At 41.6% G+C, this 14,323-nt stretch overlaps 1 protein-coding gene across 1 annotated transcript in view; it reads right to left on the reverse strand.

Moving 5' to 3' along the window:
- Positions 1-4,048: 4,048 nt before the first annotated feature.
- LOC115212689 (dynein beta chain, ciliary-like) overlaps positions 4,049-14,323 on the reverse strand; it is a 168,850-nt gene continuing 158,575 nt past the window's right edge. Inside the window, exons 54-58 of the mRNA XM_029781368.2 lie at positions 13,285-13,512; positions 9,333-9,644; positions 7,633-7,875; positions 5,683-5,871; positions 4,049-5,028 (exon numbers count right to left, since the gene is read on the reverse strand). Of these exons, the coding sequence (XP_029637228.1) occupies positions 4,411-5,028; positions 5,683-5,871; positions 7,633-7,875; positions 9,333-9,644; positions 13,285-13,512 (1,590 nt within the window). The 3' untranslated portion in view covers positions 4,049-4,410. The remainder of the gene's footprint in view (positions 5,029-5,682; positions 5,872-7,632; positions 7,876-9,332; positions 9,645-13,284; positions 13,513-14,323) is intronic.

The raw sequence follows: 14,323 nt of genomic DNA on the forward strand, positions 1-14,323 counted from the left end.
AACAGTAAGCCCAAACTTCTAAAGACAGCTTCTCTGAACCTACTAACTAATGCCTTCATTTCCAACATCTTAAAAGATCATGGAAACAGTAATGAACAATCACCTCTTTCAATATTTCTAAAGATACTTTTTCCTCAGTTATCACTAGTATGATTTTCAACTAAATCTGTCGCCTGTTAGTATGACATCCTCTCTATACCTTAAAAAATTTCACCCTTTGATCTTATCTGGTATATATCTGTAGCATACACTCAAGTGAAATTCCTCTCCTCTCTATTATATATCATCATCATCATCATCATTTAGCGTCCGCTTTCCATGCTAGCATGGGTTGGACGGTTCAACTGGGGTCTGTGAAGCTGGAAGGCTTCGTCAGGCCCAGTCAGATCTGGCAGTGTTTCTACGGCTGGATGCCCTTCCTAACGCCAACCACTCCGCGAGTGTAGTGGGTGTTTTTTACGTGCCACCTGCACAGGTGCCAGACAGAGCTGGCAAACGGCCACGAACGGACGGTGCTTTTACGTGTCACCGGCACGGGGCCAGGCGAGGCTGGCAACGAACACGAAGGGATGGTGCTTTTACGTGCCATCGACACGGGGGCCAGACAGAGCTGGCAAACGGCCACGAGCGAATGGTGCTTTTACGTATCACCAACACGGGTGCCAGACGAGGCTGGCAGCGGACACGAACGGATGGGTCACTTAACCCCTGCTTTCTGATATATGATTTGATTTTGATTGTTCTCACTGGTCTTGCCGGGTCTTCTGATGCACAGCATACTTCCATAGGTCTCAGTCTCTGGTCATTTCCTTGGTGAGACCTAGAGTTCGAAGGCCGTGCTTCACCACCTCGACCCAGGTTTTCCTGGGTCTACCTCTTCCACAGGTCCCCTCAACTGCCAGGGTGTGGCACTTTTTCACACACCTATCTTCATCCATTCTCGCCACATGACCATACCAGCGCAATCGTCTCTCTTGCACACAACATCTGATGCCTCTTAGGTCCAACTTTTCTCTCAAGGTACTTACACTCTGTCGACTATGAACACTGACATTACACATCCAACGGAGCATACTAGCTTCATTTCTTGCGAGCTTACGTAAATCCTCAGCAGTCACAGCCCAAGTTTCACTACCATGTAGCATGGCTGTACATACACATGCATCATACAGTCTGCCTTTTACTTTGAGCGAGAGGCCTTTTGTCACCAGCAGGGGTAAGAGCTCTCTAAACTTTGCCCAGGCTATTCTTACTCTAGCAGTTACACTTTCAGCACAATCGCCCCCGCTACTGACTTGGTCACCTAGGTAGCGGAAGCTATCAACTACTTCTAGTTTTTCTCCCTGAAACGTGATAGAACTTGGTCTCTGCATATTTTCAGAGTTTATTGCTCCTGAGCATCTGCCACAGATAAAAACTATTTTCCTAGTTAGTCTTCCTTTGACATTACTACATCTCTTATGTGTCCATAGCTTACATTTGGTGCATCTTATAGAGTTTCTACCTACGCCTTTTCTACAGATCAAGCAAGGTCATCTACCTGAAGGCGTTTGTGATTGGTCTACCTTCCTACTTATTAGGACTTTGGTTTTGGCTAGGTTGATTCTAAGGCCCTTCGATTCTAAACCTTGCTTCCACACCTGAAACTTCTCCTCCAGTTCTGATAGAGACTCAGTAATTAGAGCAAGGTCATCAGCATAGAGGAGCTCCCAGGGGCATCCAGTCTTGAATTCCTCCGTTATTGCCTGGAGGACTATGATAAATAGGAGGGGGCTGAGGACTGAACCTTGGTGGACCCCAACCTCTACCCTGAATTTATCACTGTACTCGGTGCCAACCCTCACCTTACTAGCAGCGTCTCTGTACATGGCTTGTACAGCTCTCACTAACCATTCATCTATCCCTAGTTTCCTCATTGACCACCAGATAAGGGATCGGGGGACCCTGTCGAAGGCTTTCTCCATATCGACAAAAGCCAGGTATAGGGGCTTGTCTTTGGCTAGGTATCTCTCCTGCATCTGTCTTACCAGGAAAATAGCATCAGTAGTACTTTTCCCTGGCACGAACCCAAACTGCATCTCATCTAAGCTAACTCTCTCTCTAATTTGTTGGGCTATAACCCTCTCCGTAACCTTCATTACCTGATCTAGCAGCTTGATACCCCTGTAGTTATTTGTATCTAGGGCGTCACCTTTACCTTTGTAGCAGTTGACTATTATGCTGCTACACCAGTTATTGGGAATGACTCCTTCGTGTATCACCTGGTTAACTATATGGGTGACTAGGCTATAGCCAGCACTACCAGATATTTTGAGCATCTCTGCAGTAATTCCTGATGGGCCTGGGGCTTTCCCTGTTTTCATGCTTGTAATTGCCTTATCTACTAAGGAACTGTCAACTCGGATTGCTGGTCCCTCTGTTGGGTCAACATTCGGCAGACTCTCTTTATCCCATTCATTTTCCTCATTCAGCAACCTTTCATAGTGGCGTCTCCAAACCTCTCTCTTTGCATCCTCATTTAGCGCAAGTGAGCCGTCATCCTTGCAAACACATTTCTCTCCTACCACGTCACGATTCTTTCTCACACACTGTCTTGCAACACAAAATACCTCAAGTCTTTCATCTTCACGGCGCAGGACATTGGCAAATTTTTTCTATATATATATATCGACTGTGTGATGTACTAAGGAGCCATTCTCGTCACCTCGCTTCGCACGGAACAGCTAGCCTTTGGCTGCATTTTGGACCCTGTTGTGTCCACTACTCTGCTCGGTTGGTATTGGCGTAATTTGTCTCTTACTCTATCGCACCAATACATAGCATATAACCAACCAAAGCCCCTGAATAAGGTCACGTGTGACAACCTGTTCTCAACCCAGTTTTGAGCCTACAACTCCTTATAAAAACTCAGCTTCTCTTATCAACTCATCTCGATGTCTTTCGGTTCCAGACCTCTTAAGGTCTAACCATTGACCACACAAGACACAGCCAGTTCTAGCAACAACACAACAGCAGCCATGTGAAGACTCACCAACTCTGGCTCTGTAGTGCAAATGTCTTGTTTTCATAAGTTTTAAATTAAAATTTTCCACCAAACCTTAGTCACAATTTATGTTCCTAACACTAGCTTAATGATGACTAAGTTATTTTACTAAATTCTTTGTTATATTTAAAATTAATTGAAAGAAACACAGAGCATCTCAACAGAAATACGGTAACGAAAGGGTTAAACAACCACCTCCTCCAACATTTGTAAGATGCTTTTTCCTCGGTTACCACTAGTGTGATTTTCAGCCAAATCTATGTTGCCCATTAATATGACGCCCTCCCCACATCTTCACAAATTCCGCTCTTTGATACTGTCTGATATATAACATTCTTAAGTTTCCTGCCTACTGGCCCTATCCTATCTTGTGGATGAGGAATTTTGTCAGAATTCAAATGTAGTACTTTAACCCCCTTAAAGAATCTAAAATTGAAGTCATTTCATTGGAAGAATATTAGAAGTGAACATTAAATAGAAGTGATTCCTCAATGGCATAGATCGAGTGTATGCCATCCAAAGTAGCCCTTCAGTTTCCTGCCCCCACCCCCTCCAGGCCCTCAAGCCTATACAGGCTTATATAGTAAACCCCCAAAATGTCCCCCATAAAAGTGTCACTCTGGGCAGACTGTGCCATCCTCATCCCTCTCCTAGATGTGCTATTGTGATTTATCTTTATATATAAAAGTGAGCTTGTGTGCTGTCTGTCTCCTACGATTTAGATTCCTAACTACTCCCACATTTTGCGGTGCAGTGTAACCAAAAGCAGCTATCTTATAGTCGTGATTCATATCGAGCCCTTCTGGGTATTAGCGCACGTCTATGATTTAAAAAAAAATTTACCATCATTTTTTTCCCATTTTTAATGCATTTTTTTGCTACTATATAAAGGAAGTAACTCTCTAAAAATGCTTATATAGTTATTTCCCTTACAAACCCGAGCAACGCCGGGCGATACTGCTAGTTCATAATAAGAAAAAAATCTACAAAAGATAATTTTTTTCATTTTTCTTTTAATACATAATATAAAAAAGAAGATTAACAAACACAATGTGATATTAACTGTAGAGTGAAAGTTCAGTCTTTTAACTGGTATGCATTTAGTGTTGAACATTTAGCAACGTGGATATTCTTTGAATATATAGAGCAACACGATTCCTAATGAATACCACTAAAGAAAGAGAAATAAGTAAATACTTTTGTAGCAAGGTTCTGGTAATCATTAATCAACACAGCAATACTAGATAATGTATGTTTTTGTTTCCAATGTTTCATTATATTTCCAGGGATATAACACTTCAAATAAAAAATATTAGTTGTTTTAGTTTTTATGAGGCAAGGCGGGCATTAATACAAGCTCATTTAATTTAAACCTGCAGCAACAGAGCTACTCCACCAAGAACCCACTTGCTCGATTTCTCTTTTGATTTCAAATTAAATGTCCATACAAATGTCGGGCCTCGCTGTTTGGTCTTATAGACAGGACACTGATAAACAGTTTTAGTATCCTGTCGGTCAACTGGGATGGCTTTAATGAATATCACAGGCATTACTGGAGTGAGATCTTTTAGCCGTGACTCGGCAATCATCCCACTCTGCATGTCCCACCGAGCACCTTCCATAAAGAGCCCATGAATGTAAGCTCCTTCTCGAGGTGGTCCTGCCATGTCGTCTCGCATTTTCTTGGTCACATCACACTGAAGACACATCTTGTCTAGTGGCCATTCACTTTTACGTGCCATTTGCTGCATGATAGCTGTAAGAAAGGACTGTGGGTTAAAGAAGCCAGCCAGCCAAACAGCTGCTGGTAGCTGAAAGTCTGTTACCCAACTCTCTAGTTCCTTCACACGTTGCAAAAGATCTGCATACCATGTGGTGAGGTTGTACAGAGAAGGGTATGCCCTTTTTGCCCAGTTGCCTGGCACTTGATCCATAAAAAGAGAGTTGCTTAGTTCTTCCATGTCTGAGGTGATTGTCAATTCACCCTGAAAAAGAAACAAGGTAAGTGGTGAACAAATTAATGAACAAATTAAATTTTTATCCTAAGTTATGTAATTAATTTATAAGGAGCAAAATCAAAATCATTTCGATGACTGGCATCCGTGCTAGCGGGGTGTAAAGAGCACCATACGAGTGTGATCGTTGACAGAGCGGCTATTCGAGTATGATCGTTACCAGCGTCGCCTTACTGGCACTTATGCCTGTGCTAGTAGGGTGCCAAGAACACCATCCGAGCGTGATCATTGTGATCGTTGCCAGAGCAGCCAACTGGCTTCCGTACCCATGGCACGTAAAAGGGCACCATTTGAGCGTGATCGTTACCCATGTCGCTTCACTGGCACCTGTGTTGGTAGCACGTGTAAAAAGATTCAAGCGAGGTCATTGCCAGTACTGCCTGACTGGCCCCAGTGATGGTGGCACGTAAAAAGCACCCACTACACTCTTGGAGTGGTTGGCGTTAGGAAGGGCATCCAGCTGTAGAAACTCTGCCAGATCAAGACTGGTGCCTAGTACAGCCATCTGGTTGCCAGCCCTCAGTCAAAACCATCTGGAAACCAGACGTTAAACGATGATGATGATGATGATGATGATTAACTGTATGCATGGTGTGTTTTAAAAAATATTAACAATGATTTTACCTTTAAACCTAAATCAAGTTCTTTTAGGGTCCTTCTAATTTCCGATGTTAACAAGTTCATTCGTTCGCATTCTTGGAATGCTACGACTACATAGGGAGTTCTTTCTTCTAAGGGAACTTTAGCCATTATTTCTGCCATGATAAATTCTTCTGGTAATTTTTCAATAATTTCATCCAAAATTGACTTTACCTACATAAAGATAAACAGGAAGATATTAAGATCTTTTTAAAAAAATATCACCTGGCAACAGAGTGTTGTCTATACTTTGGTATGTATTTGTGTGTGTGCATGCATGCATGTATGCATGTGTGTGCATGTGTGCAGTTATACATTTAAATATACTTAGAACAACACAATCTACACATGTAAATATCGAAATAAATAATTAATTATATATATATAGGCACAGGAGTGGCTGTGTGGTAAGTAGCTTGCTAACCAACCACATGGTTCCGGGTTCAGTCCCACTGCGTGACATCTTGGGCAAGTGTCTTCTGCTATAGCCCCGGGCCGACCAATGCCTTGTGAGTGGATTTGGTAGACGGAAACTGAAAGAAGCCTGTCGTATATATGTATATATATATATATATATATGTGTGTGTGTGTTTGTGTGTCTATCCCCCAACATCGCTTGACAACCGATGCTGGTGTGTTTATGTCCCCGTCACTTAGCGGTTCGGCAAAAGAGACCGATAGAATAAGTACTAGGCTTACAAAGAATAAGTCGTGGAGTCGATTTGCTCGACTAAAGGCGGTGCTCCAGTATGGCCGCAGTAAAATGACTGAAGCAAATAAAAGAGTAAAAGAGATATCTATTCTTAATACATCTAGTATAATTTGAGGTTTCTAAAACCATATGAAGGTGCATAGCCAAGCAGTTAAGGGGTGTTGCACATACAATTGCAAGATTGTGGTTTTAGCTCCCCAAACCACGTCACTTTAATCCACTCAGCTGTAAATGAGTAACCCTGTGATGGATTATCATCCTGTTCAGGGGGAATGTTGCAATCTTGGTCACTTATGCACCATCGGAACTGGGTAACCAGCTCAGTGAACCCTAGGACTCAAGACTGTACTTTATTTTATTTTTTAAAACATTGAATTATATTTTTAAAACTCTGAAGTGCATCTAAATAGGTGCCTGAGGTGGCATAACCATTTTAGAACCATTTTTCTCTCTCTTCTATCAATCAATAACGGAGCTTCTATGGGATCACTTGTCTTGCTAGAAATAACAGCTAAATCTCTTTCAAACTACACCCTACTATTTTAAAAGTGGGAGGACACATACGATGTAGTCCAAGATAGACTGTGAATGAAAACAAAGATGAAGGTCATAGCTGGAATGTCTCCAATCCTAAATCAACTTGATTAGGACTTCCTTTCAGTTAAACAAATTACTGCCACATGAAGGACACTTTTCATGGATATACATATCGTTTTATTTTACATGTGCTTGCATCCAGGCACATACAAACACATTCAGACATACACACAGACATATATATATGTGTGCATGCAGCATTTATGCACTCACACACACACACACACACACAGTCACACACATGCACACACACACACACACGCACACACACACACACACACACATGCACACACACACACACATGCACACACACACATACACACACACAACACACACACACACATGCACACACACACATACACACACACGCACACACACACATGCACACACACATGCACACACACACACACACACACATGCACACACACATACACACACACACGCACACACACACATGCACACACACACACACATACACACACACGCACACACACACGCACGCACACACACACACATGCACACACACACACATACACACACACACACACATACACACACACACACACCACACACACACACACACACACACACACAAAAACATAAATATAAAAGAATTGGATGCTTACTTTTTCTTCTCGGCTAACACCAGCTTCTGAATCGCTCCCTGCATCCCGGGGCTGCATTTCAAATACTGTGCGGAAAAGATGCTCTGATGTACTTGTGAGGAATTCAATTTCTGCATTCGGATGTAAACCATATAAATAGGGACTTTCTAGCGGCATCATCTCATCAATATATGTGTGATAGCCCTTGTAGTCAATATTTGGTGGAATTGGGAATCCAGGAGCCAAATAGAGCTCTGTATCAAGCTGTAATGTAATATAGAATAAAAAAGTTAGTGGATGCAAATGATAAACAAAGCGTAGTATTCATGTGGGAACTGAATTAAAGTGTTGCATTTTGTTTTATTTTTTGTGTTACTATGGGGTAGTGAAGGCAATCTATCTAGGGAGATAACCTTACAATAAATCACTGGGTCCGTAGCTTAGAAATACTGGGTTGACGTCCAGCGGGAACAGCTTTGTTTCATGGAGGAGGAAAGATCTTCTTTAGTACTTGGTTGTACAATGCTTTCCAATGTGTGTAGTAGTGGCGCGCGCACACATTATTAGCCATTTGAAAAGACTATGAAAGTCTCGACCACGGTCGAACAATGATGATGATGATGATGATGATTGGGTTGTCCGGAAAGTTTGTGGCGATTTATAGTAGCTTACCTTTTGACTTATTTTAGAACATGGTTGAGTCCATAAAATAGGATTTGACTACACCTCCATTTAGATCACAGTTTAAGCTATCTTTTCGTGGAAGAAGGTTTATGTTCCTATAACCTGTGTTAATTCTGTAACCCTTTAAAATGGAAGATAAGAAAGTTCATTTTCGGCATTTGATGCTTTGGGAACCAGGCAAAAATTGCTGCAGCTTGGCTGGGATGTCTTACCCAACAATCCATATTCACCAGATATGGCTCCTTCAGATTTCCACTTATTCAGGTCTCTGCAGAATAGTCTTAATGGTAAAAATTTCAATTCCTTGGATGACGTAAAAAGATACCTTGATGAATTCTTTGCCATGAAACCACCTCAATTCTGGGAAGAGGGTATTTTCAAGTTAAAGGAAAGATGGTGACGCATTGTGCAACAAAATGGTTCTTATTTGGTTGATTAAAAATGTAATGATAAGTATTTATTGACCTTTTTCTTTGCTTTAAAAATTGGCATGAACTTTCTGGACAACCCAATAGTAGTACTGGAAATGCTAATAATGGCAATAGTGATGATGATGAGAGTGTAGTATTTATTTATTATAATAACAAATGACCGAGACCTTTGGCAATATACTGCACTTGAAAAGGAAGATCCATCAAGCAAGTGAAATCATAATTGAGGCAGATACTGGTGTATTGCAGCTGGTACCTGTGCCAATGGTACGTAAAAGCACCCATCACACTCTCAGAGTGGTTGGCATTAGGTAGGGTATCCAGCTGTAGAAACCATGCCAGATCAGACTGGTGTCTGGTGGAGCCCCTCAACTTACCAGCCCTGGTTAAACCATCCAACCCATGTCAGCATGGACAAATGGACACTAATGGACAGCTGCTGCTGGTTGTGGTGGTGTGGTGGTGGTGGTGGTGGTGGTGATGATGATGATGAGGAGGAGGAGGAGGAAGAGGAAGTATTATTTTTTGGAAAGAGGATGTTAGTAAAGTGGGAAGTAATGCCAAGGAAGATAGTGATGGTGGTAGTAGTAAAAGGCAACAACTCACCATGTCTGGATGCATGTACACTTCAAGATAAGTTATACAAAGTCGTCTGTCCCAGTCATCTGTGATGTGCCCTCCATACATGATTTCTCCAAAAAGATAGCGTAAATCCTCCCAGGGGACTTTGCTGTTGGCTTCCAAGTAGTTGTACAGCACATTAACACTGATTGTCAGATCACCAACATTAAAAGGGTAAATTCGGTTCCAGCCCTGAGGTCCAAACTTTCTCCGTTCTTGAACAACGGCATGGAAATAGCAGAGAGCAAATAAGATGCTCTTAAACTCTACTTCTCGGGCACACTTTTCCAAAGTGTCCTTTAAACAGATGGATAATAAAGAAATCAGAAACAAATACATAAGAAAATAATAGGCAAATAGTAACAGGTAAATGCTATACTGAAATATAACAGGTATAAATTAACACACTAATAGTCATCATCCTTTTTATTCTGCTCACTATTCCTGGAAAGGTGATAGGGATAAAGTCCACAAGCATGTCCTCCATAGGATCCTATCAGAAGCAACCATCATTACACCTTCCAGTTGAATTTTCAAGCAATTTTCGAACTTTAGGTCTCACTGAGGAAATGACTAGAGACCGAGACCTTTGGAAGTATGCTGTGTGTGAGAAGACCCGGCAGGACAAGTGACACCATAACCCGTGGCCTCTACCTGGGATGTAGCTGGTCCACTTATGCATACCTTTCCTTCTTGGGACACAAAACTCTACTTGTGAAGACCTGTTGAGGCAAGTGAAAATCGAAATCAATCAACATCAATGGAAATTGCAGCTGTGATACCAGTGCCGGTGGTACGTACGAGAACCATCCAAACGTGGCCGTTGCCAGCGCTGCCCCGACTGGCCTCGTGCCGGTGGCACATAAAAAGTACCATCCAATCGTGGCCGTTTGCCAGCCTCGTCTGGCACCTGTGCCGGTGGGACGTAAAAAGTACCCACTACACTCACGGAGTTGTTGGCGTTAGGAAGGGCATCCAGCTGTAGAAACATTGCCAGATAAGACCGGAGCCTGGTGCAGCCTCCTGGCTTCCCAGACCCTGGTCGAACTGTCCAAACCATGCTAGCATGGAAAGCGGATGCTAAATGATGATGATGATGATGATGACCAACTGAGACTATGGATATTATCAATCATCTCATTCTTGGCCTACCCCTTGGTCTCTTCTTGAAGAGCTTGTTCTGTGATTCTTTCCTCCAACATTCTAATCATGTTATAATCAAATATCACATACAAATAAGAAATACAAATATAACATGTAAATGTAAAATATAAATATAACATATAACACAAATATTGCCTATCATGTACAAATATCACATAGAGATATAACATACAAATATCACATAGAGATATAACATACAAATATCACATGATACATAAATATAATACAAATTGAAATCTGGTTCCTCAAGGTTGACAAATCATGATGGCTTGGCAGATTCAAGGACTGAATTTACCAGCATTCTATTGTACCCCGAGTCCTATTACATTTACTGATCTACTGGATTACATTACCAAAAACAGAGTCCCTTAAGTGGAAGATCAGTGGCTTTCTGTAAAAGTGGTTGGGATTTCATGCAGTCTAAACGGTGTAGCACTGTATGGGACCAGTAACATCTTGCAGCTCCAGTATGGGACCAGTAACATCTTCTCACTGAAGAATTTTAAGTAACATGAGTAAGAGAGGGCTTACTTTATATGGACTCCTGCTGGCTTCAATGTGAGAACAGAGAGGAAATGGAAGGCAGAGAAAGCAGAGCAAGTGGATGAATCACACCTAATTCAAAAGAAGCTGGTGAGCATCTTGACAATTGGCAGAGCAGGCTAAGGTTTTTGTCCTTGCTTTTGTTTTTTTTTCCAAATACACATGTTGGCAAGGCCCAGGGAAAAGAGAAGTTGTGGTGTATGCAGGAGATTTGAAATAAGGACACCTACCTTCTCTTCATTGATGAAGACCTCTCCAGCGGTAATGCACCCTTCCACGTGGCCTGACCCGAACGCTAGAAATAGCAGCTGCTTTTCTCCTACCTTGACAAAGCGCTCACACATCCAGCTCTGTCGGCTACCCCGATTAAAAAGGCCCAATGCTCCCCTGCCTGCACGCGTGTCATTCCTGCCCCTTCCTTTTCCGGTCAGCACCAAGTTCCAGTCAGCTCCCCGGCTGCTGACGTCATCTCACAGAAGTATCATACCATTCAAGAGAAGGTCAGAGCAGATGTAGAGGAGAATGAGTGATCAGAGTTGTGAAAGGCAGGCACCATTGACAAGAGAATGTGCACCAATGCAGGATTTCTTAAGGGAGGTGATGAAAATTATAATAGTGTGCTATGGCAATGTTTTTACTCTAAATGGGTGACAACAGAGAAACACCAAAGTATACATAATGCAGAAGTGTACCAGTCTTTCCCCAAATCTGCCAAACATGCCACATAATTGATTTTATTAAGTCCAAGGGAAGAATCTACCAACCATAAATAAGATGTTCCAATTAATAGGGGTTACAAGAAGATTTAACAACAGAAACATTTAGCTGTTCTTTGTCTTTTCACTTTTTCCTTTTCTTCCTTCCTTTTTATTTTGTAGTAGATATTTTTTTCAGCTTATCACGGCTTTCTGGCTTCACACACTGTGGGATGACATCAGCAGCTGGGGAGCTGACCGGAAGAGGAAGGGGAGGAGTGACACGCGTGCAGGCAGGGGAGCATTGGGCCTTTTTCGATCGGGGTAGCCGACAGAGCTGGATGTGTGAGTGCTTTGTCAAGGTAGGGGAAAAGCAGCTGCTATTCTTAACATTTGGATTGGGCCAAGTAGAAGGGTGCATTACCGCTGGAGAGGTCTGTGCTGACGAAGAGAAGGTAGGTGTCCTTATTTCAAATCTCCCGCATATACCACACACACAAGCTTAAATTTATCGAAAGAATATATAGTCAACATCTCTTATATATGAAGGAGCTGAGCTGGCAGAATTTTTAGCATGTAGGATAAAATTCTTAGCAGCATTTTTTCCAGCTCCTTCTGTTCAGATTTCAAATACTGCCAAGATCAACTTTGCCCTGTGTCCCCTTAGGGTTCATAAAATAAAGTGCCATTCAAGTACTGGGACTGATGTAACTGACTTGTCTCCTCCCTTCAAAATTGCTAGCCTCGAACCCAGTATTGGATCAGTATCTCATTTAGGGGGAACGCTGTTATCTCAGTGAAGGCACATAACTAAGTGGTTAGAATATCAGGCTCGCAATCACGAGGTAGTGAGTTCAATTCTCAGACCAGGTAGTGTGTTGTGTTCTTGACCAATGCACTTTATTTCACGTTGCTCCAGTTCACTCAGCTGTAGAAATGAGTTGTAATATCACTGGTGCTAAACTGTATTGGCCTTTGATTTTCCTTTGGGTAACAACAGTGGTGCAAAGAGGGGAGGCTGGTATGCATGGGCGACTGCTGGTCTTCCATAAACAACCATGCCTCAATTTGTACCTTTGAGGAGAACTTTCTAGGTGCAATCCCATGGTCATTCATGACCAAAGGGGATCTTTACCCTCTTACTTTTTACCCTGTGATCTCACTGAGTAACTGGTCTTATTTAGGCGGCGAGCTGGCAGAATCGTTAGCACGCCGGGCGAAATGCTTAGCAGTATTTTGTCTGCCGCTATATTCTGAGTTCAAATTCCGCCGAGGTCGACTTTGCCTTTCATCCTTTTGGGGTTGATTAAATAAGTACCAGTTATGCACTGGGGTCGATATAATCAACTTAATCCGTTTGCCTGTCCTTGTTTGTCCTCTCTGTGTTTAGCCCCTTGTGGGTAGTAAAGAAATAGGTCTTATTTGTCCAAGAGCTCAAGAGATAAGAAAAATCTCTTACTTAATACTAGTAATTACTTTCAAATCACTGAAAACAATAATTCATTTCAAAATCTCATTTCAAAATAATACTTTACCTGATCAAAATTGTCTAATGCTTTATGCAAATTAGCTTGCATACCAGTAGGAGGTTCGTTCGTAATTTTGATGGCTGACTCAAGAATACCCTGAGGTATGATGTGGGAAGAAGCAGAAGCAGCAGGTTCGGCACTGACGAAAACTCTGTAAGATTCATGGCTTTCTACACTATATTCTTCTAACTTCTTCTCTAAGTTGGCCAGCCATTTTGCAACAAGATGCACATTCTAAGAAAAATATATTCATGAAGACAAAATTATTGTACTAAAATATGTTGACATATAATGGAGACATGCTTAGGTCTGTGGTTAAAAACTTCACATTGCAACCACATGGTTCTGTATTTGATTCCAATTTGCAATGAGAAAGTGTCTTCTATCTCAGCCTTGAGTAAACTAATGCTTTATGAGTGGAAATAAATTGGTAGGGATTGAGTAGAAGTCATTCAAGTGTGTGTGTATGATTGTAGATAGACAGACAGAGAGACTGATAAATTGTGAAATAATAAGTGGATGGATAGATGGATGGATGGATGGATGGAGAGAAAGAGAGAGAGAGAGAGAGAGAGAGAGAGACAGATAGATAGTGAAATAGATATGTGTGTGTGTAGATAAATAGAAGGGGCAGGCAACAGGTTGCTTAGCTGCATACCGAAAAAATTAGAAATAGCAGTCCGAGACTGTTTATTTCTATTTTCTACAAGTGGGGGACTGTTTATTTCTATTTCTAATTTTTCGGTATGCGGCTAAGCAACCTGTTGTCTGCCCCTTCTATTTATATACAATATATACTGAACTTCACAGAAGTTCCTGCCGCTAATGGTTATATTTACATACCGAAATCTACCAGTAAATAATTCTTGGTTTTTTGAAAAACCATCGAAGAAATTATTTACTCTTATTATTATATGTGTGTGTAGATAGATAGATAGGTGGATAGATAGATAGATAGACAGACAGACAGACAGACAAACAGATAGATAGATATATATATATATATATATATATATAGATAGATAGATAGATAGATAGATAGATA

The sequence above is a fragment of the Octopus sinensis genome, linkage group LG1 (assembly GCF_006345805.1).
Source record: "Octopus sinensis linkage group LG1, ASM634580v1, whole genome shotgun sequence".
Lineage (NCBI taxonomy): Eukaryota > Metazoa > Mollusca > Cephalopoda > Octopoda > Octopodidae > Octopus > Octopus sinensis.